Source organism: Rhamphochromis longiceps, linkage group LG22 (genome assembly GCF_057381845.1).
Source record: "Rhamphochromis longiceps isolate RC_006_pf linkage group LG22, R_longiceps_female_GT1.1, whole genome shotgun sequence".
Lineage (NCBI taxonomy): Eukaryota > Metazoa > Chordata > Actinopteri > Cichliformes > Cichlidae > Rhamphochromis > Rhamphochromis longiceps.
In genome coordinates, this window is record NC_140577.1 from 18,302,119 (window position 1) to 18,325,759 (window position 23,641).

Below are 23,641 nucleotides of genomic sequence, written 5' to 3' on the forward strand. Positions count from 1 at the left end.
TAGTATAAACAGACATTCCGGTTTTTATTGGGCCATTTGACAAAAAAGCTTTTTAGATAACAAAAAAACCAAAACATTAAAATACACATTCATATATTATTCTGAATTTTTTTTTTTAAATGTTCTGTGGATTTTGGCTTCAAATTAAACAAGATGGAGCATATGAGCAAGAGCCAAACGTCTCTTTGCCCGGGTCGTCCACCGACTGATTAGTTATTGCCCTCGGAGATGGAAGAGTACGCTGACACAGCGCGACCTTATAAAAACTGTCCTCGTCCCACCCCGGCACATCGTGTGGAGATTCATCCTAAACACCCTGTGCCAGGTTCCTGCTATTGCTGCTCACTCATTACTTTCACCATCAGCTTATAGTCACGCGTGCACAGTAAGTATGAAACGAGACGTGTTTTTGATCGCTTCTCGGTCCCTGAATGCATCTATTTTTATTACACTGTGATATTTCAGGGGCAAGTTACATGGACGTGGTTTTAGAAAGACTTTATTATGCAAGTGAACACAACACGAGACAAAGAAATAATGAAACATTTCACAGGCAAATAAAGAAGAAAAAACTATATAATTTAAACAACTTGTATAAATAAAAGTCTACACAGCAGTGAATATGAAATGGTTCATTTTACACTAAATACACATTTTCTGAGTGAAAGTCTGCTGCTCGTGTAATTGGAGAAAGCATTTTGGTTAAAAGTAGGATCAGTTTCTGTGGCACATATTTGGAGTTTGCAGTGAACCTTCTGCAACTGTAATTGGTCCCACATGAACCTTGATAATATATCAACAAAATCACAACGTTAACGTTTTGAACATCTTCATGTGATAAGAGGGTTTTTAATATTTTATGTTTTCTATATATTCAGTGTCATCTATTGCATTTTGGTTAAAGCTAACAACTAATCCAAAGAACCACTAAGTGAAAGTAATGCAGGAAAACGAGCATGACGACAGGTTTCTGGTCAACAGAAAAAGAAAAAAAAAAAAATCCAGCTTTGGTCAAATTCCACTGCTCTCTCTGCTTTTTTGTTTCTTTTTTTAAAATCAAGCCACTGATATGCACCTTTTCACACTGAGACCTGTTACTGACAGGTAGCGAGGACTACAACACACCTATATATAACAATTTAGCAGCTAGCGGCTTTTATTAAATCAATCCTTCCTCCCGTGTAAAGGATTTGTCCACAAGCAAAAATGTAGACTTGATTGATCCTTCTTTGTGTTAATGACATAATCACTTCCACCCCAGGACAAGAAGCCCAGTTTCATACTGTTTTTGGTGTATTTTTATTTACTGTCAACCTCCTGTGCAGCTCATGTCTCTTGATCCTTTCTGGAAAGCAACGATTCTTTGTGGGGGGATTGTTTTGTTGTTGTTTTTTTACAATGAACGAGGAACACGCAATTGACTGCTAATCTCTACCCTCTCCACCACATTGCACATTGCTTGAGCATCCAGACATTTCTCTTTGCTTTTATATTCATCCGCCAGTTCACGCCTGAAGGAATCAACGGAAAGGCCTTAAAGATCACAAGACGTGACGATGTAAAAAATGAAAAATCCTTTTGAAATTGTTACTGAAGCAAACCAGGGTGTAATTTCAGGCATGCGGTAATAACACGCTGTGCTTTGCTTTTCAAGTGAGCCTATGATAACAATGAAACTGAAAAGAAAAACATATATTTCAAATGGAGCTAGCTCAGTTTGATCTTACAGTTCCAGCAGAAAACAATAAAAAAAAAAAAAAAAAAAAAAGTCACAACATATAATGAGAACATAAAGTCATACAGCTTTGAATCCGTGTTACAGTGTTACTCTGAAGTGGCTTCATATGTTTATTACCTATCAGATGCACGAAGCTAAACACAAACAGCGCAGCGCAGACTGGCCTTTAGCAGCATTATCGCACGTCGCTCAAGCTACTCACCGTGTTCAGTTTCAAGAATGCAGAAGAAGAAAAGCAACAGAGTCATGAGGGGGTTAAGAGAATTTCTACATACAGTACATTGTAAAACAAGTAGTTAAAAAAATGTAAATGTACACAGAACAGAGTACATTAAGAACATTATACATACTTCCTATTTTCTTCTGCAGTGATCAACTCTGTTTTATTTTTGTGTCTGTTTTTTTTTTTTTTTTTTTTTAAGTAATACAATCTTTAAACTCTGCAGACATCAGTTTTTAATTTAGTAAAATATTAGGACTGGGGAAAGCAGCATGGCTTTTTAAATCTTAATAACTGTCACAGAGACTTAACCTAATTTTATCTCTGCCACACAAAAAAAAAAACCCCAAAAGACAAATTATCCACAAAGTTTGACTTAGTAGCTCAAAACTCAAAAACTTGCCATTTTGGTCACGCTTTTTAATAATGTTACACTATTCAGGATTAAGAAGGTATTAGAAAGTGCTTGATTCACCATTTATATAGTAAATATAATAGATATATATGATATGACCATTAGTATAATTATGCTTATTACCAGTGTCTGTGCATGGTGTTAACACATCTGTATTTATAAATGACATAATAAGGAGGAGTAAAAATATATAAATGATGAATTAAGCACTTGCTAGTAGCGTACTAAAGAGCCAGGATTGTGCCCGTTTCATTGATATTTCTTTAAAAGATTTCATAGTTTTAGGAGGAACTGTGACTTTCCTTGTAATCTTACACTTTTAAGTCACCTTGTGTTTCCAGTGTCAGATTCTACCTTTTTACTGGAATGTGTGAGAAACCCTACAGCCTCCAGCTACTAACTCTTTACAAGTGCCCTCTCTGAAAACAAGAGAACGGGTCAAGCTACACCTCTGTTTAGCTGACAGGTAAATGTCAGTAAGGTCATCAGTGATATATTATTGAGTTACATGGTTTAGAAGGGTGTGTCTTGACATCTGGTATTTTAGCTCTCAGATTCCCTCTTTTCCAAGCCTGTCTGGTTAATACAGGTTTTGAGTTAGAAAAAACCGAAGAATAAAAAGATCACATCCTTCGTCGCCAGACATGATATGACATGATCACCAGATATTATACTGGGGATTCTGGGATGTGTGGTCTTTGGAGCAGTAGGTACCTGAGTTGCCTGATTGCAAGGCAAAGTGAAAGAACTTTAGCTTAGTTTGTCTTAGTTTTTGGTGCCATGAATCTTGAGATACACAGTCGTTCTATTAAAAGGCTACAGAGGGTGGAGAACAAGGTTCTGTATCGATCCCCAGAATAAACTAAAGTGTAAAAAAAGAGGACTAGGGCTCACTTTATGGCCAGTAGAGGGGATGCGATGGCCTGCGACGCAGCTGCATAGAAAGACCAACTGTAGTTTGGACAATAATACAGGTTTTAATAGGGTTTTAAGATCTGCAGTGTCTTTAAATGTGCCTGCGGTGATGGTGGTGATGGTGGTTGTGCATGTCTTCCATTGAGATTCTGCCCCACGCGCCGATCACAAATGTTTCAATCTCACACTCGTTTTCCCCACGAGCGATCCGGAAGTAGCCGTTTTCACCCCAGTTCTTTCCCCAGGAGTTGGCAGCAATCTGGGGGAAATAAGATCACACTAACTGTAAAATACAATAAGACTTAAAGATGACAAGGTTTTATTTACTTTCCCCTACACCTCACCAATCAGGGGGGGGAAAAAAACAGCTTTTTACAACAGACTTTTTATTTTAATATCGAATAATCACTTATAGTAATTAAGATACTGTTTTTAAAATTTAATCATATTGAAAAGAAGCTTTAACTGTTTAATCGTTAAAACATATTGCCTGTGCTTCAGCAGCAGGGTTTTTCAGTCAATCTTTTTAAAAGGGACCTATTACACTTTTCCTTATTTTCTGCTGCTCAGTTTGAAACTCATTTTCTACTCTTGTGTCGAGCTGACATCAGCCTGAAACAGACATCCTTATATGATCATTTCAAGCTGGGATGAGGACTTGCAAACACTATAAGAACTCAATTTGTGGAAGCCACGAGAGGGGCAGCCAATCAGAAAACAGCGGCCTTTTAGAGTGGGAGGATAGAGAGTAGATTTAAAAGTAGTCATTTTTATTTTAAGTCCATCCATCCATCCATCCATTCGCTTCCGCTTGTCCTTTTCAGGGTCGCGGGGGGCGCTGGAGCCTATCCCAGCTGTCATAGGGCGAGAGGCGGGGTACACCCTGGACAGGTCGCCAGTCTGTCGCAGGGCCAACACACAGGGACAGACAACCATTCGCACTCACATTCATTCGCACATTCACACCTAGTGACAATTTGGATTATCCAATTAACCTATCCCCACAAGCTGCATGTCTTTGGACGGTGGGAGGAAGCCGGAGTACCCGGAGGGAACCCACGCAAGCACGGGGAGAACATGCAAACTCCACACAGAAAGACCCCGGCCTGATGTTGGAATTGAACTCAGGACCTTCTTGCTGTGCGGCAACAGTGCTAACCACCGTGCCACCGTGCTGCCCTATTTTAAGTCTAAAAAACAAAAATAAGGAACTGGAAATAAGCATAATAGGCCACCTTGAACTACTGGTAAAGAAGGTGTAAAGTGAAAACTTACCCAATATTTTCTTGATGTTCCATCAACATTTCTCTCTTCTCCCCACCTAGTGCACAGATCAGAGATGATAGTGAATTAAAGCGCATAAAAATTAAAGTATAGCTACGTCTTATTAGAGCTGTAAAAATAATTTAAGACATGTAATGCATTACTTTGCCTCAGATGTGCTCAGTGAAAAGCAGATATGCAGGGTTCAAATGTTTAAAAAAAAAAAAAAAAAAAAAAACTTTCCCCTTGTTAACAACATCCTGAGTATTTATAGCTGGACATCATTTTGTTGCACTTTTGCATTCCAATACAAAGAAACACGGAGTTCCCCTCTTCATCGGGCGTAGGTCACAGGGAAGAGGAACAGCACCTCAGCTTCGTCAGAGCACCAACACTGCAAAAAACGAGCAGCCCACAGGGACACTGAACTTTATCTTTACCTTCTCTGGTGGCTGTGGCTTTGTTCTCAGGAAACCCTGGCAAAGGTCCATAAATTCCCACCATGCCATACACTTTGGTCTTAGCATAGCTGCTGCCAACCCCTGCAGTTTCTGCTCGTCATGATCAAAACAGACCTAAAGCCAATTCCCATCCTGTTTTTCCACACCCGGCCTTTCATTTCCAAAGAGACTCCCGGTCCGCAATCGGTTGTTATCTTTTATAAAGTAAAGGAATGCTGGGAAATACACTGGACGGCCTCAGGCCCTGCCAACTCAGTAGCCTGCCACCAAAACACTGGCAAACTGTGCCAGGCTTCATTCAGCGAGTGACTTTATTAGGCCACTACTCTCCCAAGTGGATTATAACGTCACATTGACCAGGAGCAGACACATTAAAAGCAGCTGTGTAAATACAACATCCCAGCCAGCGTCTAAAGTAGACCCTGGCTGGTGTTTGTGAGCATTGTTCACACCTGTATACAAGTGTGTGACCCCGTGTTTACTTGTGTGCATATTTATTGGTATAGAGACAGGCAGACAGAATCGGACCACTGCTGATCTCTTATCGGTCTTCCAATCAACTCACTTGCTCACTTGGGGACAATGATGGACATGCCCCTGTGCCCATGTACCCCCGCCCTTGCCCAGCGCCCCTCATCCCAGCTCTGACCTCTCCTCTCGGGCACTGATCCCCCTCTCTCTGTCCAGTGCAGTCAGGATCAGCACCCCAGACAATGCTCTTTCCGCCACAGTGGACCTCAATGCTATCTCCACAAACTTTCCCAGGCCCTGGGCTTAAATGAATACACAGCTATGGGATTTAGCCTATGTAAACATACTGAAGCCTGTGGCTGGCAGGTTTGGAGCTCAAAACAGTGCCTTTCACAGCCTCCATCCATCTCTAAACCTGCACCGCAGCTAAAGCCTCCATCCAGCCAAACCACATCCAAAGCAGTCAGAAATCACAGTAGTTGTAGACGGAGGCTGTATCTTCATCTTCACCATCATCTCACACTGTGCATACCTCCACAGTTTACTGACAATGAAGCTGCAGAGAAGTAATTACACTCCAGAGGGTGTGGTTCTAACACGAGCGTGATAAGCAAACACGAATGCACTTGAAGAAAACTGAGAAAACTGTATAGGATTTAAATAAGCCAAGTACAGGTTAGAGGATGAGAAGTGTTTGGGGTTTTTTTGTTTGTTTGTTTGCTTTTTATCCTACATGTGCTTATGCATGAAAGAAAAACTACAGACAGTGAAAGCTTCGAATAAAGAGATTTGTGTTTTATCCTTATCAGATAAAAGCAGAGAAGTTGCTTCTGTCATAATGCAGGACTTGCATGTTTGCTGTTTTTTGACACTCAGGTAAATGTTTACCTACAGTATGACACAAACCCACACGTCATTGGATGAATTAGCCGGTAATTGGGGTTTTATTATCTCACATAAAAACTGGAGGAGCCGGGGATCGATCAGACAACGTTCCAATTACTACCCATCTCTGACAGTCAAATGTTACCAAATACCAATTACTCAGAACCACTGTCACAGTTTAAAAATGTAAACTGAGCCAAATATATCAGTGACATATGTCAAAGGGAGCTGGATGAACTACAGCCTGTAAAATATTTAAAAGCAAAGAGCGGTTTATTCATCTTAAAGGTCAGAATATTTAAAAAAAAAACAAAAAAAACAAACAAACCATAAAACAGTATCAGTCTGTCTGGAGTCTAAAATGATAAGAGGAATATTTTGGCTTAAATGTTAAGAGGAGTAAAAGAAAGGAAGTGGGACAGTCTGACGGCCAGATGAAGAGTGATGATGGAGACATCACAGAGCCAGAGAAACGCACGGCAGTGGGTGTGGGCAGGCAATCCAGGTGCGTCAGCCGTCTACCTGCCTGCATATTTGCGGTTGTTAAAGTGACTAGATGGGGGGGCAGGGGGGACTGTCTGGGGCAGATGAAGGAGTGGAGCCAAGGTGTGTCTCCGAGAGCAATAGTCTGGAAGGGAGGGAACGCTTATTCACAAGCAGACAGCTGGCTGTGTGCAAACACACGTGCAAGTGGAGCTTTGAATCAAACCCAGTACCAACAAGGACTCAATTAAAACCCTGATTCATCCTTATTAAACAACTTCTGAAGAGATAGGGCCACTGCTAAGCATGTAGCAACAGTTAAACCAGACACACTCGGGTTAAAGATGAAGAAAAGGTGAAAGCTTTTGTCTAAACAGGAGTCAGGTAAAGAAAAAAAAAATAAAAATAGAAAATTAAAACCTGGTGAGTTTATTTTAAGCCCAATCAGGTCTGTATATGCATGTCTCCGAGCCACGTTGTGACAAAGCATGTTGGTTCACTAAATGGGGGCAAAAATATGAACTGTTTTGGATTGTTTCGGTATTCTGGTAACTTACCCGGTGATCCTGACTGAGTGTGTGCCATGTTTACGGTATTGCGGTGGTTTAGTGAAACTGGCATCTGTGTGTTTGTAGATCCCAGTCTTATAGACAAAGAAGTCCTCGTGGACCTCCATAATAGCTGCAAGAACAAACAAGCACGGAAAATTAGAAGGTGGAAATAACCTGCATGAGTACACGCGCACGCACACACACACTTTGATTAGCCATTTCCCAAAACTATTAAGCAATTTCACCAAACAAATTCTGATTTCCCCCCTGAGTCACACACCCAAACATCAGAGCAGGTTTGTGTGCGTGTGTCAGTGTAAGCTGCACATCTAAGCTATGTGTGACTTTGTTTTTCCAGCAGCTGTTTATGGATAGAAGAAGTTTTTAAAGCTGTATCAGCACTAGATGCAGTGTTCCCTGGTTGAGAATATAATGCAAACTTTCACTCTTATTAGAATCTCTTCAGCAGACACACACAAAGGACCACACACACTCATGCAGCTCTCCACGACTTTCTCAAAACTCTTCCTCCCTGGACTGTTGAACAATAAGTTGGCACACGCTCCCATACACACATGCACACATCCTTCGACATGTGACTCCTTTATTCAAGTGTACTTGAAGGCATTCCAGATGGGCTCCAGGCAGCTAGCCGCGCTAATATAGCAAAGTTAGATCAACCCTAGCAAGCCGCGGAGGCCGCTCATTTCTGACAGGGTGACTGGGGTCAGAGTTAAAACTCTGGTTAAAACCCATTCAGATGAAAAGGTTAAATATGACATCAGTCTAGGTCAGATACTTCAAGCTGTGTGTGTTTTAATTCGTGAAAAGTCACACCCACGTGGGAGCAATGTTGACAATAAAATACAAGCATATTTAAGGAAGACATACACACACAGAAAGGCATTGCGTTACCTTGCACGGGGCCATTATCCATAATCTCCTTCATAATCTCCTTTTCCTAAGTGAGACGATAGAGAGAACGATTTATAGGCAAAGGAGAGTGAGACAGACAGAATGATCGTTACATGTCAGTGAAACGGAGAGGATGAAAACAACCCCCTGGAAGTTAAAAGTCAGATAACAAGATTGAGTTCAGCAGGGCCCCTTGGTCTTAATGCCTGGCTTATTGACTTCACAGGCTATCAAGAGACAGGAACAACAGGCTGTAATGATTTTGAGAAGCATTAGCCGTCACTTAGCCCTGACGGATAGCTTCTGGTGAAACCACATGTTGGCTGCTGCTCAGCGGTTGTCTGATTTGCAGAAGATCCATGCAGCAGCGTGGAGACACCGCTTCGGGAGGCAGTTTGTGCAAATGTTACATGATACTAGTGCATGGATTGCAGAGAGGGCGGAGATAATGTCTCCATGAAGTCATTTAGATTCATCCACCCATATTAGCAACCAAAATAGAGATATTTTACGGTTTTTATTGTTCGATTGAAGGATGAGGGCTTATGTAACTCACTTCTGTCTCTGAGCAGAAAGTAGAAACACTAATATGAGGAGGAAATCTCATTTCGGATTAACCCGCTGGTCCTGAAATGATAGCAGACAATGAGTGTTGTCTTTAAATTGGTGTAATTCACTCACTGCGGTGTTTCTCAAAGACAGCCTTTCTAAGTCATCGTACTAGAATAGTTTATAATTTAGTTTTATACACAAAGCTAACTCCTCAGTCCTGAATCCTACCTCCTGAGATATGGAAAACAAGTGGGTAAAAAACAAAACAAAAAAAAAAAAAGCACATCCCACTGCCCTTCTACAATCTCAGACTCATTCCCAGGTGAGCCAGGCACACCATGGCTGATCAGTGTAGTTTTGTGAGCGAGAGTGGACGTTTTTGTGTACACTTGTGCAGCTTTCTTTCACTTACATTGGATGAGAGCCTGTAGGGCGGCGTGGACTGGTAGATGTCGTTGTGGTAGTTTTGCGTGTTGGGACATCGCTGCGTGGCTTGCCTCTTCCCCCGTCCAACCGAGCGGCTCTGCATCATGCAGCGACCCACCTCTGCCGGCGTTTGCTGCGGAGGTTGATATGGGTAACAGTCTTCTGTCACAACTCTGTCGGGAGGGATGGGAAGATGTAAGTCACCCATCATTCATTCACGAGCAGTAATAACTTTGTCTGAGATGAAGGGGGGCTTACCCCCTACGCCGAAGATACCACCAGGCTCCATCTATGCGTCCTCCGGCACAGCCTCCCTGGTTGCGTGTGTCACAGGAAATAAGATTTTGGGGAGACAGCCGAGGAGTCATGTGGCCCATAGACTGGATGGAGATTCTGTCTGATGCCACAGCTGGTGGCAACAAAGCAAACGCATAAACACGTAACTAAAATTTCATGGTGGAAGCTTCACTTCAAGAAGAAACTTGAGAACTTCTATTTCCTAGAGTTCATGCACGTTTGCATGTGACACATTTTAAGGATATTTCCCTACAGTTCCCCCATTAGCCCTACAGATGTCATTTTCCCTAAGACAGCACCTGCTGTTGAGAAGGCCCAGGAAGCAGCGCAGTTGCCCTGATCCAGCGGTTCATGAATCTTCCCCGGCCACTTCTCTGCTGAATTGAAGTAGGGCGGCAGATTGTCGGTCTGAGGATCCATGTTCATCTGCAAGAGGGAAAGAAGTTTGTTCGTTCTTGCTTCAACTCCATCTTTTGCAGCAACCCACGAAGAAAACATTTATTTATAGTTCTCAGTAAAAACAGTCATTATTACCAACTGACAGTCCAAGATGTGTGACATGAATTTATAGGGAAAAGAAAGGAAACGGTATTTAAAAACAGGCTAACATTTACGTGCAGCAGCACGGGTTGCTTGAATGTGGTGTCAGGTAGTGTAGTGCAACTGTTTGGCCACAGCAGAACACAAACTGAAGGGTGCAATTAAAATACTTGTGGGCAGCTTCGTAATACAAGCTTGGATCGTGGGCAGATTACATAAGTCTACTAATCAAAGGCCACATTTAAAAAAAAAAGAAAAAAAAAAAAAAGAGGATTTCTTTACAACCATTTGAACCAGAATCCATTTCTAACGTTGCAGAATAGACAGGACCCTCTGAAGCCACTCCTCTTTGTGAAACAACAAGTCTCTTTGGTTATATTAGGGTTTCATCATGATGGTAAACTTCTGTTATAGAGTGTAACTGTCTCCCTGATAGAGCGCTTTCACTCAGACGTGCTCCATCATTTAATCGCCAGCTATTGTCGGATACTCTATTCATATCTCCTGGTATTATGTGATGAACATACACTACAGATAGCTTCATCTCTCTCTCTCTGACAAAGACTCTGGCTGCCCGCGGTGCATTCCACTGCTTAATAGTGAAGCATTCAGAGCACAGACGGCCACCTGATACATCACTAAGGAATGTGCTGCTGCTCAGAGATTTGGAGCTCTGGCAGGTCAAAGTGCAAAAAAAGCACCTGATCCAAAAGGCATCTAAAATGTTGCATTAAGTGCATTTGACACGAGTCTGCAGAAACAACAGGAAAGGGGAGAGACTGAGAGTTTTGTGAATGGGCTGTGATCTGATTTGTGGCACAGGCAGGGACACGCTGACGGCGGAAGGAGTAGGGGGTGTTACAAAATTTCGAGGTGGAATGAATGCACGCAGGGCAAAGTGGGGATGCGCAGACCCAAGAGGAAGTCTTGTCTTTATTCTCAAAGCCGCCACCATCCTTTCCGTCTTCTCTATGTGATGTTTTGGTTGCGTCTTATGTAATCTTTCTGGGGTAAAAATGTAAACAAAGACAGAGCAGGCTGAGGTCTCCAAACAGAGAGGCCGTTACATACCAGCAGGCCACCATAATTAAGTGAAGCAGGTTTTGATCAGTGCTCACTTGTTTGTAATAGGTTTCAAGCGTGCAAGAGCTTGTAAAAAAAGAAAAGTTGAAAAGTAAAGATGTGAGTAACTTTTTCTTTTTATTCTCACCTGTCTGTAAAACTTCCTGCTTCCACCCACATCTCTCCTCTTTATGTCATACACTCACACAAGTGGGAAACAGTTTGTGACTAATTCAGCATATGTTCCTATCGTGACTACAGAATAGAAACAATAGTTCTTTAAATTCAGCGTTGATCAAATTTCATATACTCTGATTTTAAAAACTATTTCTATGTAATATTTCAAATGTCTGTGTTTAAATACAAAAATAAGCAAAAGCAGATGTATACAATACCAATGATTTCTGTTGAATATTATTTCCCATGAATGTAAATCTCTATGTTACTTTTTTCCTGCTATTCATGAGTGAAGAAAGACATGATGGTCCAGCCAACCGGTAATCCAACGAGTCACTGCTCAGGGAACCTGAGTATGCACGCCAACCACTTGGTTATCAAATCACTCCATCGTACAATTCTGAAAATATCTAAAGACATCATTTTGGTTTTCTCTCCATAGTTGTAGTATTAGTGGAAACAGGAGATGAATGATATGTTATCCGTATGTTATGCCTTTTGTCGTTTTTAAGTGGAAACAGAGTTTAAGAAGTTACACCTAGTGGCGACCAGTACAGTTATATTCTTACACTTCCTGTATGGATATATCAAGGGCACCTAAGTGAATTTAATTTAATTTTATGTAAAACTCAGCCAACAGCTCAATGTGTTTTATATTGCAAAGTAAAGATCCTACAATATTAGAAAGAAATCCTAGCAATCACACAACCTTCTATGAGCAAGCATCTGGTGAAAGTGGGAAGGAAAAACTCCCTTTTAACAGGAAGAAACCTCTGGCAGAACCAGGCTCAGGGAGGGGCGGAAATCTGCTGCAACTAATTGGAGGAGAGAGGAAAAAGAAGAAAGGGCAGAGAGAGGCAGGACAAGAGCCAGACTACAGGTGAGAGATTTAAATAAGGAGTCCAATCAGTGAAGTTTTGTATCTAAGCCTTTAGAAAGTTCACCCATATATTTATTTTCTAACGATGATTTGATGATTCAATGAACGAAGAGTCCTGTACCTGAATCTCATTCATGTTCATGACTGTTCTTGATGGTCTTTGTGTGCCCAGTCGGTAGCGGATGCCTTCGTTTAAAGTCATGCCATACAACTCACTGTGGTTAGCTGCCCTCCACCTAAAAACAATATGAAAGAGGCAGAAATCATATGTGTTTTTAACTACAAACAGAGTATTGTAAGTACGTGTCTATATTTATTTGTTTCTTACCCATAGTTTCCTCTGTTGACAGCTTGGATAATGTCCGGCTCAATGAGACAGGCGTTCTGCTCACACTCCCAACGTCCAGAAGTCCCACATGTGCTACAGGAGAGAGAGAAAAAAAGTTAGTAGGGGACATTCAAAGAAACTACAAGTGCCTGAAAAAATGTGTATTTTTATGCTACAGTCACTAAAGTCTATTAAACAAAGGCAAGTGAGCAGAGGCTGAGTGGATTTCCCAAATAAGACATAAATTGAAAGAAGAATGTTAGCAGCCGGAAAAGGCTGGAGAAATTATGGAGTGGGATGGTTAAAAATAAAAAGCTTAGATTATTCAGCCTTTTAAGGCTGCAGAATGCAGATCCGTTTTTATTCGGCAAAACGGAAAATAAGTGAGCAGGATATTAACGATGACACACAGATGTTTACTTTGGAGATGCTCAGAAACAGAGGATTTACTTTCTGATGACTCACTGCCGAGAAGAGTGCCTTTGTGTGTTTGTGTGTGTGGTAATACAACATCAGAATGGAAAGGCTTTAAAAAAAACAAAAAAAACAAACACACATATATATACACACAAGCAGTCCCCATCGCTATCACGCGTATTATAGTTGACAATTTGCAATGCACAGGTAGCCCTCCTGTATGTGTGCTCCCCTCCACCCCAATCATACCTCAGTCAGCAGTATTTCTCACTGGGTTATCGCTTCAATCACTTGCCTCAAAGCTGAGATAACACTAAACAGATCCACTCTGCATTATCTTTTTACTTGTACATCCAGTATGCACCAGTGGGTGTTTTAGTTATTTCTAATATATTTTCATGCACATGACATGTTTCAGATTATTATTTTAAACAGAAAACCCCCGCACAAATCCTGCATAAATGAAACGGAGAAAACAACTTCACATTTCCCTATGAAACATAGAAAAGCACAAAAAAGAAACGCATTCTCAAATGTATTGCAGATTTTCAATGATAAATGTATTATTGCTACTTATTAATATTAAACACACTTTATATGTCTTAGAACCATTGCCTGTTTTGTGCAAACCTTGTTTTATACATGCTATAAATAGCTCTGTGTAGCATACAACACATTGAGCTTACTCGTTTTTTTGTTCTTGTGACAAACTCAGTTTTAAAAATACATCAAATGTGCTAAAACTATAAACTGCCTGTGCAATTTTAAACAGACGGATCCACACATGAGTAGACGGTAAAATCTAGACACTTAATTTAAACCTAGGTGACATATACATTAAAACAAAACCAGGAACATAAAGCTAAAGCAGCTAAAGTTCAACTGCTAGTCTGGCAGGGAACAGCGGAAGCGTATGAGACAGACAGGTAATTAGGTGATAAGACACAGTGAAACAAGACAGAGGGATGTAAGTAAAGCCAACAGAAGTGAAACAATGTGATCTTAAAGTCAAATTGAAACAGAAAGAAGAATGAGTTTGTGTATAAAGTGACTATATTTTTGTTTTTAACAGTCACATGATCAGCAGCAGTGTTGAGGATGTGAGCCAAACAATAACAGGGGTGTTTCTCAGATAATTATGTAGCTAGCATGAATTGTGCATGAAATGTTTTTACTACCCAGGACCATCACTAAACAAATGCGATGTGTGTGACTGAAGAGGAATTTGACCTCTTCAGTCACACAGAAACCCATGGACGGTATTCCCCTCTCAAATGGCTCACTTTCCTGCTGGGACACATGTGCCACGTTCATGTTACATTAAAAGGTTACACCAGTGTGTTTCTGCTCAGCATCCTACAGGGACCATCTGATGGCTTTTGATTGGTTCAAAGCAACTGTGACCTTTCACCTCTTCCACCCTCCAGCAGGAATACAGGCATGCAGCAGCACAGTGCCAGTAGGTCTGCGATAAACACACAGGGATAGGCTTGATTTATGGAGATTGAGGGACAGAGTGGGACTGAATATAAAATATAAGGGATGTGAGGACATATTTAACATTCCCCGTCACAGTCCCAATTTAAGATCTACTCGCCTGAGAGAGCATGGATAACAGCTAGACAACACAAGGTGTAGTATCTCACCATATCTGGCCATTGATGCTTCCAGATCAGTCGGAGCAGAGCCATGTTTGTGTGTGTGTGTCTGAAGATACGGCGCATCTACAATATCTGAGCAAATAAATAAACTTAGAAAGTCTATGCTGGCATTGGCTGTTGTCCCATCTGACATAACGAGCCAACAGACGAAAGCAGCTGCCAAATCAAATTAGAGATTAACTGTTCCTTCAGACTGCTACCCCAGAGACCATCTTTGAAAGGAGAAGTCGCCGAGGTTCAGATCTTTCGGGACAGATAACATGTTATCGGGATGGCAGCAGATCTGTAAATAACCAAATTAGCTAGAAATCCCATTAACAAGACAAAAAGCTGACACATACTGTATTACACGTTAACACTCACAACAGTAAATATAAGCGCAGGCTGAATACACGACACTTAGTCTGTTCTAAAAACCAATCTGCGGATGATTAATTTTGTGCTGCACAGACAGATGACGTTTATACTGATTGTGGTGCTGATGTCAAAGTGCATTAAGTGCAGCTGTTAAACCAGTTAGTCATTAGAACAGTTTCCCTTTCCTGTTCAAATCAGTAAAGAAACATAGGCGGTACAGATAAGAGAGTGCAGGGGCGCTGCTAATGAGAGCCTCGGGAGGGGGAAAAGGGCGAGAGCCGATTTCTGAAAGAGCTGGGAGGACACGCATTTGGGAAATTAATAAGTGGAGGGAGTGGGAGTAGGAGAAGCATGTCCGCGTGTATCCGTCCGAGCCTAAGTTGTGGCGCAAATTTTCAAACTCCTGTGTGTATTGGTTTGATAAGCACGTGTGAGAGCACGTGATACCGAGACTCTCTTGTTTTCAGAGCGAACGGGGGAGTTAGGACATTATTGTTGGTTTTTAGGAACTGGAACACCAGAGGCTATTTTTAAACAACCTCCACAAGTCTTTCCTCAAGATAAAAATAGGACCCCCGCCCTTTATCAACTTCCATCAACTGTATTCCTTTCTTAATTGCTCCCGTGATAAGACTGAGTGACACACACACACACACACACACACTTACTTTAAAGAGCAACAATTGACACAGACGTGAGAAACCAGCGTGGAGGACAGATGCGGAATTCAATTTCCGCTGCTCCTGCTTTCACTCACTTAACCTCCCTCCAGACTCTTGGGAACTACTACACAGCTCCTTGACTGCAGCTTATGTCATGCAGAAAAATGGCAGCCGTCGCACACGGGTTCTGTTCCCCTCAGGGTGCTGAAAATCACTGAGACAGAGATACTTTCCTGTCACTTAGAGTTAATCCACAATGCTCTTTGTAGAAGCTCTTGACTTCATGTCACGGTAGTAAAGTGAATTAGAAACACACTGAATTGGAAAAATAATGCAGGACTGCCAAGGAGATTTACTCAAGGAGTCAATTACAGAGAGCTGTATTACAGTGTACAGACTTATTATAATGTATTCAAGCAGAGTGGTTTTCTATCTCTATTGAAGTAGACTCAAACTCAACTGGAAAACTGTTTCAGTTCAGATTCAGTCTATCAAGTCACGTAGAAAGGCAAATGCAAACCTCTCTTCTTCCCTAGGGAGAAAAATAATTCGCATAAGGGCTGTCTAAGCTTACCACTAGGCTATCCTATAATTTATAATAACAGAAAAGCCTTTGGAGGACAGGCAGTAGAAAGTTTGAGAACAAGGATCTACACCTCAAAAACATGACATAAAGCAATGATTTTGAGTAAAATGCAACTCAAATATATAAAATCAAAGGTGTATTTATTCAAATAATTAATCATTAAGGGAAAAAATGCTTGGTATACACTCAGCTACAGCAATCGAGTTAATTATCTTTTGTGCTCACGTACAAAATTACATGGGAAATTTACATGTTATCAAATTATTTAAAGTCAGCATTTTGGGGCATAAATACATTTCTGAGTGTGTAACAGAGTGCTTAGCAGGTGTGGTTTGTAGACTATATACAAAAGATGAACACCATGAAATCCTTTGGTTTGACTGAGAGGTGTCAATAGACCAAGTAGCCTAAAAATACCCTGCTTTTTCTACTATTTTCCACCAGATGGGACCAAAATTTACAAAATAAACTGCTTTTGGTATCAAGTAACACTTTAAGCGAGGGATTGAGAGTAAAATCTGAAGTTGAACAACAAGACAGACATCTCTACAACTGGGCTTCTATCCGGTTGTTCAGTCTGACGTCACTAGCCGTGTCTGGGTCTAAACTCCGCTGCAGGTCCATATATCAAACGATCACTGTGGCATTACTGAGAGTTGAAAAACTGTCTAAAGTCTTTCATCTTTAATAAAATGATCAGCGTTCTGCTCTACCAGGTGTAACAATTGAGTTTAACACCCAGGCATCCATGAAAACGGAATTTATGACATTTAACGGAGTTAGAAGTTAGCAGGGAGTTAGCTCGCTAGCTTCTATCTAAATACAATATAGCATGTCCTGACTGCGGGGTTTTGGAAACAAATTAAAACGTACAGCTCTGTTATCACTTCCAGCATAAATGAAGACAGAAAACTAAACAGCAGTGACGCTTGTAGGGTTACTGAAGTTGGGCTAGCTGGTATATAATGATGTGCTACGTGACCGCTAGCGACACAGCTATGTTAGCATAATATAAACAAGCTAACTTTTTTCCACTGGATAAAAGTTAACGTGAGTGTTCTCGGTGGTCAGAAACAAATGTAATCACATGGCAGGATGCTGTAAAAGGACCAAACTTCAGCCAGGAGAACAACTGAGATAATCCATCCACAATACGAGGTTAGTCATTCATATACTGCTGCATGGGCTGGGCTGTAGTTACATCCTAAGGTTTTAAAAACTGAGCTTAAATAAATGATTAGTGGTAATAAAAGCCGAGGGAGGTCAACAGGGATCACTGACTGTTTTAGGAGCTTTTTGAGATCAAATAGAAGAAAATACATAACATTAAACATGTTAACAACACAAAAGCCATATTAAACGCAGACTACTTTAGACCCGGAAGTAGGATTCATCGCGTCATCACTGAACAACCGGATTTGCAGCCAGAGCAGTCACCCCCTGCTGGCCATTAGACAGAATGCAGCATTAAAACACAGATTCACATTTCAGCCCCAGAGGCTACAGCCATCTTTTATATACAGTTTATGATGGAGGTGTGATGGAGAATCACCAGAAGTTATTACAAGGAATCCTAAAGTGGAAATGATCTCTAAACAAAATATCATAATGAGCTGAGATATTTTATTTTTCAGGCCTAAAGTAATTTCTCCTATTTGGACAAACTAACACGGCTTATCTGTCATCTTATCTTATCTATACCTGCACATTTCTTACAGGCATTTAAAAAACTCAACAAAATTATGCACGCAGAGCTGGGCAGAAGGAGGCAGACAGAGTTTCAGGTGCAGGTGACTAAAGCTCATATGTGAGTAAGGATCATGTGATCAGCGAAAGATTTTCACTCAAAACAAGGATATAAAAATGAATAATTAACATTACTCCACAAAGCCACCAGCATAGTTAGAAACACATGCTGTGCAAAGGCACATTTTGCAACCTACAGCTTCATTTTAAACTGTGCAAATCCCCACAGCTTTTAGGAATACCAAGCGCTGTACGTCAGAGAGGGAGTCAGAGAAACTTGATGGTAAAAACAGATTTTTCAGCTTTTGTAAAGCCAAATCCATAAAAAAAATTCCCCTCCAAATTATAAAAAAATATTACATGCATATTTATATAATGCTTAGTGTTTACACAGGTAAAAAAAACAAACTGGGAACCTGAAAATGTTCGAACTTAAAGATACTTCAGGGGGAAATTAAAGGGAAAACCCTTGATTTAAAAGGCAGAAAGAATGCATGGAAAAGGCGGGGTGTACATACCATAAATTGCAATTTTCTTTGTATGTTTGCCCCGTCAAGAACGTGTTTCCATTTCTTTCACAGGTGCCTGAGAAAAGACAAAGAGTGGCAATTTAATATACGCAGGTTTGATGTGGCTAAACAATAAAGATCCTATCGCTAATCTCAACAAAAGCTACGCACAGTCTCAATCACTGAGACACAAATGAGACACATGCTGTACACGGAGGCTTAAAAGCACACATACACACTTGATATTAATAACACAGTAACCACATTCCTTCACTTGCAACCACAGTAAAAGTTAACAGCAACTAGTCTTAGTATTAACACACAGAATATGTGAGGTCTAAGGAGCTCTAAGCCAGTAATCCTGTGTAGGAATGTGGCGTTAGCTTCTTTCCTGCCTTCCCAGGCTTCCCGGGCTCTCGTCATGCTTTAACCAGCTTACGCCCCACTGCACCAACTCTACTGAGATAGCATGGAAAGCCCCCACTTCCATCTATAATTAAACATCAAAAATTTTACAAAATTTGTGAGTTGCACACCCTGCGCTGTCACGACCCCAAAAGTGGCCCATCTTACTCGACTGTTAAAACGTTGGTGTTTTGGTGACAAGCTTATGTAAAGTGGAAGATGCTGTCAGAGGGGACTCCATGTGGAATTTAAGGCATAATCTGGCTGAGAATTTACAGTGTGAGCAGGTTTTCCCGGCCTCTGGTGTGAGGCCCCGTGCTGACAGTGTGATCTATGACTGATGCTCTCACAGCTGTCTCGCCCGGTCTATCGTAATTCAAATTACTGCAGAGCTTCGGCAAGTGGCAAGTTACACATTAATACAGAAGGAATGTGTGCAGACTGAACATATGCAATGGTTACCGTGACATTTTTTGTATAGCATTCCTTCAGCGCAGACCGAGTGAAAAAACAGTAGCAGTTAAGAGGAAAGACCTATCATAACAAGCTGTCTTTCAGTGGCTTCCCTCCGCTGACTGTGTGATCAAACATGCTTGCGTGCACATGCTTGTACGTCGGACCTCCTGAGTGCCAAACCTTATCGAGCACGGCCCACATACCTGCATCGACCTCTCTAACTTTGTAGTCCTGTACCCATTGTCTGGCCGCATACCCCACATTCTTTCTCCTGACCTCCATTCATCCCTCTACACACCCCTCCTCCCACCGTCTCGGTTAATAAGAAGCCTACTGTTCCCTACGCTGCTCTCAGGTAGCCCTTTGCCTTTGCTGGCACATTTCACACTTCGGCAGAGAGGATGGTGCTAGAACTGTGAGGGAGTCCAAATGTAGTCAACCAACCAGTAACACAGGTGAACGAACAGGAGTTTAATCTGCAATACAATCAGATGCTATATGTAGATGATTTAAGGGACAGGGAACGTACAGATAATCATTATGTATGCTGAAATATAGTTTGACTTTCTATTATTATTATTATTATTATTATTATTATTAAATCCATTATATTAATACTGTCGTTTACCCTGTAACTCTGTGATTAATCACACAGAAGAAATCAAAGAGACATTAGAAAGATCAAAGGTTTCTGTCCAAGTAAGAAACATTGGTATGATCACTTCATATAAATGCAGTAACAAGCTGAAGCTTTTAAAAGCAGGTATGCAATTCTAATCCATTTTCAGCATATTAGGGGCGTCACGCTGCTTTCCATCGTGGCCCAGCGTGGAGCTTGTCAGTGGGGTTTCCTGCAGCTCTCTGACAGAGTTTAACTAACAAAGACATGCCCACACGCTCACACACATGGCTGCAACACTTTCTGATGCCCCCCAAAACACATTTGTACCTTCACATACCAATGAAAGGCGGCTGCACGCCAAGACAGTGACCCCAGAAGTCGGGGCAGCAGTCGGACACCGTGCGGTTGCAGAACAGGTCACAGTAGCAGATCGTGTCCAGGTACGGCACGGTGCACAGGTCGTCCCTGCCAGGACAGCAGCCTCCTCGTCTCTGGCAGTAGGAGCCGAATGGGTCTCTGATGCCGCCAACATGAAGTGGACTGGCAAGCTCCCTCTTGGTCCTTCTGGAAAGGATTCTGTCTGCAGTGCCTTCTCCCACCACCAGGAGTAGCACGGTCACAGTCAACAGGATGAGCTTCATGATAAACCTGCGACAGGGAGGCGACAGAAATTAAACATTTAAGAGTTGTGGATAAAGCCAGTGTTATCTAAGGCATACCTCTGTATGATGCTCAAGAAGACACACTTAAAATGCTCCACTCTGCAGGGGGAAGAGCAGCAGAGTGTAGCAGAGGAATTGGGCATTACTGCTGCCAACTTCTGAGCAGTTCATATAAACAATGAGGCACACACACACACACACACACACACACACACACACACACACACACACACACACACACACACAAGTTTAAACAGACTTGGCAGCACATGGTTTAAATAGAAACCCATGTGATCCTTGGAGATTGTCTATTTATTTCCTCAACTTTCCTTTTAAACCGCCAAGACAAACAGCAGCTAAATATGAAAATACACACAGCGTGATGGAGAACATCGTCTCAGTGGCAAAAGTTATGTTATCAAATATGTTGAACGGTGCATGATGGGCAGGTTCTCTGACATGTCTATATGCACATGTAATATCCTCAATGCCCACGTTTAGTTTGTTTGTCCCTGCTCAAGGTCTCGGGATTATTAAAGGTCAAACAATCCCACGCATTGTTTTTTTGTTTGTGTTGGTCTCAGGTCACTGGATAGGGGAGTCTCTGCAGGGTCGGACCAAGAGGAGGGCTCGCCCCCGCTGCTTACATAAACAGCATCATTAATTATCCAATCAGATCTCTCGGCACAATGGACCCTGTGCACATAAAGCACAGCTCTGGAAAAGGCCTTTGCTCTGCTGTTTTCTGCATGACTGTGCCTTTACTTGGTGCACACACACACACACACACACACACACACACACACACACACACAGTAACATATGGCAGCATGGGATGGGCAGGTCTTGTCCTTTACACAAGTGTTTTGTTGTGTCAGACTTTGAGCAGCAGTGCAATAAAACACCAGCCAGTGTGCTCATCATGCTGGTGATGTCTTTAGGTCAATCTAAAGCTAAAAAAACCCACTTCTGCAGAGATCATAATGCAGTTGTCTTCAGAGGCTCTTCTTTATCATCTGTAGCTTCTTTTCACATATTAGATTAGATTGTTAAGCGATAAGAAAGTATTTTGCTCAATTGCTTACTTAAATGAGACAGTATTTATAGATTTAGTCCATATTACTGTGTAAAATATCCTGTTAACACCCAATATTTCAATCATACGATCCTGAGAAAAAGATCTTAAAGCTTTCAGTAATGTCACAGATGGCATATGGTCCATCAGGGCTCCAGACAGCTGTAGCCAAGCTACTGATCCTCCACTTCAGCTACAGGACAGATGAACCCTCAGTAAGGGTTACCCGCTCACTTTCTAACACACACACTATAGCACATGGACACATAACACAGTGGCAGATGAGACATGCGGAGTCAGTGTCAGCAGCTTCAGGACCACAGTTATGAACAGTGAGTTCATAAATCTGAGCAGTATTTCATTGCACGGCAGCACTTTTTTTTTTTTTTTTAAATGGGAACATTATAAACCACAAATACATTAATGCATCAACGTACTTTTCATTTTTATGCTTCACTGCTAATGAACAAGAAATTAAAACCTATCATCCAGTGATTTGTGGTTAAAGTAACTCATACAACCTTTTCAGTAGCAAAGCAAAAGAACATCCAAGGCTAGAAATATTTTTTAAGAAAAAACCCACACACAAAAAACCCACAACAACAACAAAAACATAAAAACAAGGGCCAAATCTTGAACTGTAATTAAGGTGAACCAAACTTTTAGCTGCTTACACACGTGACTTGATCACTTTCCTTCCCAAGACTGAACTTTGACACATTGTTGCAACACCCAGCAGATAATTCATTCTTCAGTGCGTCTCTATAAAAGCCCTCTCAGCACCATTTTTCCTGTGTTACACAGTCCTGACTATTCTCTCAAACTAAAAAACATTAAGCTCGATTTTTAAGGGGGAGTGGGTTGGATCATGTAGAACACCTTACAGGTGTCCAGTGAGGACTGCACCTCAGCAGGTGAGTGAAGAGATTACTGGTGTCTGGAGCGGCCACTCCACCTGAACCCAACAACCCTCCATTAAAAAAAAAAGACAAAACAGCCTTCCGTTGATATTAATGTAGCTCTAATGTGCCCAACACACCCTTAAGATACATATGTCGTAACAGCAAAGGCTTGACTAACCAATGCTCTACAATACATCTAAATAATTATACAGAGAAAGACTAAAAACATGGAAGGTGATGACAATCCTCTGAAAGAGAGCTTAAAAGTTTCCTCTTCTTCTGTTTAAAGTAACTTGATAATAGTGTAAGCCAGACTATGACGCTCAGGCTGCACCTGCCTGAGAGCTGCTGCTGAAAAGTGCAGAGAAACAGAAACTGCTGTTACCTTGAGTTTAGAGAGAAATCCTGGTTTTGTAATCCAGTAAGAAACAGCTTATTTACTGCTGGTGTGCTGCTCAGGAAGTCCCTCACAGGTAGAGAGAGTTTAGGTAAAAGGTCAGGCTCCTTTTCTCTGTTCCAAACTCTCTCACAGGATCTGCTCTGTCAGTCTCGGTCTTCTCTATATACAGGCAACAAGCAAGCGTAACCACTCCCCCCTCCAGCCTCTGGCTTGTCCCCTGCTTCACTGCCTCTCCCTCAGCAGCTCACATTCACGCACGCCTTTCCCTGTGACTCCCACAGGTTGACTATCTCTGCGTGCTTTTCCTCTTCTTATCAGACTGGAGCCTGCATAGTGAACTGGCTCTCTGTTCACGTCACTGCTTCTCTCATATTTTCTTCCCACTGTCGCTATCAGTAGCCATGACTTCCCCCTTCTTTATCTGCGACTTTTCCCCAATCCCCACACAGGGCCAAATCCACTTGAGGTGGACGCCATTGCACGCCCCCTAGCGGCCGCAGGTTGAGTAGCTCCACCTATCAGCCACGAAATTATGGAGGAGCCAGAGAGAAACCTCCCATCTTCTAGAAAGTTACAGAGGAGTCTCTGGAGATGCGGTTTTG

At 41.6% G+C, this 23,641-nt stretch overlaps 1 protein-coding gene across 1 annotated transcript; it reads right to left on the reverse strand.

Annotated features, from left to right (window-relative positions):
- On the reverse strand, positions 1-23,450 carry tinagl1 (tubulointerstitial nephritis antigen-like 1). Its single transcript, XM_085395319.1, has 12 exons — positions 23,025-23,450; positions 20,338-20,648; positions 18,527-18,593; positions 12,580-12,672; positions 12,373-12,487; positions 9,892-10,018; positions 9,554-9,704; positions 9,282-9,468; positions 8,318-8,363; positions 7,409-7,532; positions 4,564-4,609; positions 1-3,547 (listed from the first exon to the last, which is right to left on the reverse strand). Exons 2-12 carry the CDS (start codon positions 20,639-20,641, stop codon positions 3,380-3,382), a joined length of 1,428 nt encoding a protein of 475 aa, XP_085251445.1. The 5' UTR covers positions 20,642-20,648; positions 23,025-23,450; the 3' UTR covers positions 1-3,379.
- Positions 23,451-23,641: the final 191 nt, after the last annotated feature.

Excerpts from the sequence above, each read along its gene's own strand:
- tinagl1 (XM_085395319.1), bottom strand. The coding sequence starts at position 20,641 with ATGAAGCTCATCCTGTTGACTGTGACCGTGCTACTCCTGGTGGTGGGA. Across the intron at positions 12,673-18,526 it reads AAAGAAAATTGCAATTTATG|CACATGTGGGACTTCTGGAC; the intron begins GTATGTACACCC and ends TCTCTCCTGTAG. Across the intron at positions 10,019-12,372 it reads TGAACATGAATGAGATTCAG|ATGAACATGGATCCTCAGAC; the intron begins GTACAGGACTCT and ends TCCCTCTTGCAG.